At 34.5% G+C, this 2,076-nt stretch overlaps 1 protein-coding gene across 1 annotated transcript; it reads right to left on the bottom strand.

Annotated features, from left to right (window-relative positions):
• Positions 1-668: 668 nt before the first annotated feature.
• On the bottom strand, positions 669-1,870 carry LOC141436258 (UPAR/Ly6 domain-containing protein bou-like). The gene is made up of 3 exons (XM_074099161.1): positions 1,690-1,870; positions 1,462-1,617; positions 669-1,242 (listed from the first exon to the last, which is right to left on the bottom strand). Exons 1-3 carry the CDS (start codon positions 1,748-1,750, stop codon positions 1,034-1,036), a joined length of 426 nt encoding a protein of 141 aa, XP_073955262.1. The 5' UTR covers positions 1,751-1,870; the 3' UTR covers positions 669-1,033.
• Between the last annotated feature and the right edge of the window lie 206 nt (positions 1,871-2,076).

The raw sequence follows: 2,076 nt of genomic DNA, 5'->3' as shown, positions 1-2,076 counted from the left end.
CCACGCCATCTACACTTGAGCGCGTTTCGAACTCAACCAGAGCTCATCTTCAGAGCAACTCATATATGCCCCTTTTTTTCGCTGTTGGAAAACACGAAATTGCTTTCGACAGTTCCACACTATATTTGATTTGGATAGGTACGAGTATTTAAGTAAATGTAAACAAACTTCAGTTGCTAGATTTGTCACATTCAAGGATTTAAACATTTTACTTGTCTATCATTGTAATACTAACTAGACTAGTGTATTTCAATACAGACAGTATGTTTAGATAGTTTAATGGGGAAATTTCATATTTAAGACACCAATTGACGGTGTTTTGTTTACATTTAGTTAAAATACCAATACCAAATATACCAAAACCAAGTATAAATGATTTTTTTTTTAAATAATTTAGGTTTTTTTTATATAAAAGTTTACTGCCTCATTGGCAGCGGTAACCAGCGTGTACACAAAATAATGTTACTTTGTTCTTATAGAATTGGCAACGTGCATGGTGATGTACATAGATTTTCTGAAAAACCAATAATGCTAGATTTTTTTTTTCATTTTTCTGTAGACCCTAAGACGGTATTAAATAAGGTATGATACTGTATCACTTGTTTTTGTATTTTTTTACTCTTGCCAATTAAGGGTTAATCAAGTGCGTCACAAGCCGATGGCCAGTGGGGGCAAGTTGATATGGAGAATGAGAAAACTATGAATTGTAGGTTGTTATTGGAATTGGTGAATTCATTCGAGTTTCGGTTTCGTACAGGAATGATCGATCAAGCAAGTCAAGTCAGACTTAGGACTGGTTTGATTGCTTTTCTGGTTTGATTGGTTTGGCAACATTTTAGAATCTCTAGGGGGCAGCTGCCCCTCCCTGCTTCCCCCTGGTGACGCCCTTGCTTTTAATCATGTATCTTTTAATGTATTTTTTCTTGTTTTTTATAAGTGTGTTGATAAATACTTATATAAAATCACATTTTTGTAGATTTCAATGTCAAAGGCAAATTTTCAATAGAAATAATGATAAGTCGGGTCAAAATTCTCATATGAAATTGGTAATGTCACTGACTATGTTTATGTGCAACAGTACTATTGAGAATAATGATAAACCTGTATGTTTAATGCAGTATTGAGCATCAAACACATGTTCACAAGAAGTTGGCTTTAGAACTCCTCCATCCAGGTGCATAAGGCCGTCACCACACTCCATTGTAGTTGAAGAGTTGCACTGATAGCACTCTATAGCTAGACCTAATTGGAATTTGTTAGATTGATTAATAGTAGTGATATTTATTTTCTTTGTAAATAATGTATACAGGCAGTTTCCGTTTACATAGCCGTTGTTGTGAACGGATTTGCTACATGAATACACCATGATTAGTATGAAGTGCATATTATTATTCCGTTACTGTTATGGTTAATTTCTATTGTTAGTAACCACATACCGGCGAGTTTACCCAAATTTCTCACCTTCATATCGCCCGACGTGTTTTATACAATACTGGGCATTATGAATGGAAGAACAATCCTTCGGTAGAATGTCTATGTCGTTATCAAAATACTCATTACACTCGAACGGATTTTCAGAGTCCGTCCCCGAACACTGATAACAGTTTATTGATTCAACTAAAAAATAAACAAATTAAAACAAAAGGAAATCTTGAAAGTTTCGAATAGAGAACAACGCCCTAAACGTACCTGTTTTCCATGTTGTTAACGTTAAACACAAAAGTAGTAGATATTTGTTTGAACTCGTCATTTTGCTGATTTTTTTGTCAAAATACTCAAAAAGAAATAATTGTTACATTGAAAAAATCAATATAAAAACATAAAACTTTACAACTAGCGACTTCCAACGAGCGCTCGGGCGACACTCTTTCCCGGCCCGGATAACACCGACATGGAAATACCGACCCTGTTTTTTTAGTATACGCCCATAGAAACTGACAGGCAGGGCTTCAAATACCGTTAAAAAATGGTAACGTTACCAACTGTCAAACAGATTTAACGTTAAATCATAATTAACGTTAAACGATTTACCGTTACTTATACAACTTTTTACCGGTAAAAAAAATGGTAACGTTA

Source organism: Choristoneura fumiferana, chromosome 16, assembly GCF_025370935.1.
Source record: "Choristoneura fumiferana chromosome 16, NRCan_CFum_1, whole genome shotgun sequence".
Taxonomy (NCBI): Eukaryota; Metazoa; Arthropoda; class Insecta; order Lepidoptera; family Tortricidae; genus Choristoneura; species Choristoneura fumiferana.
This window is presented reverse-complemented; position numbering and strand designations above follow the sequence as displayed.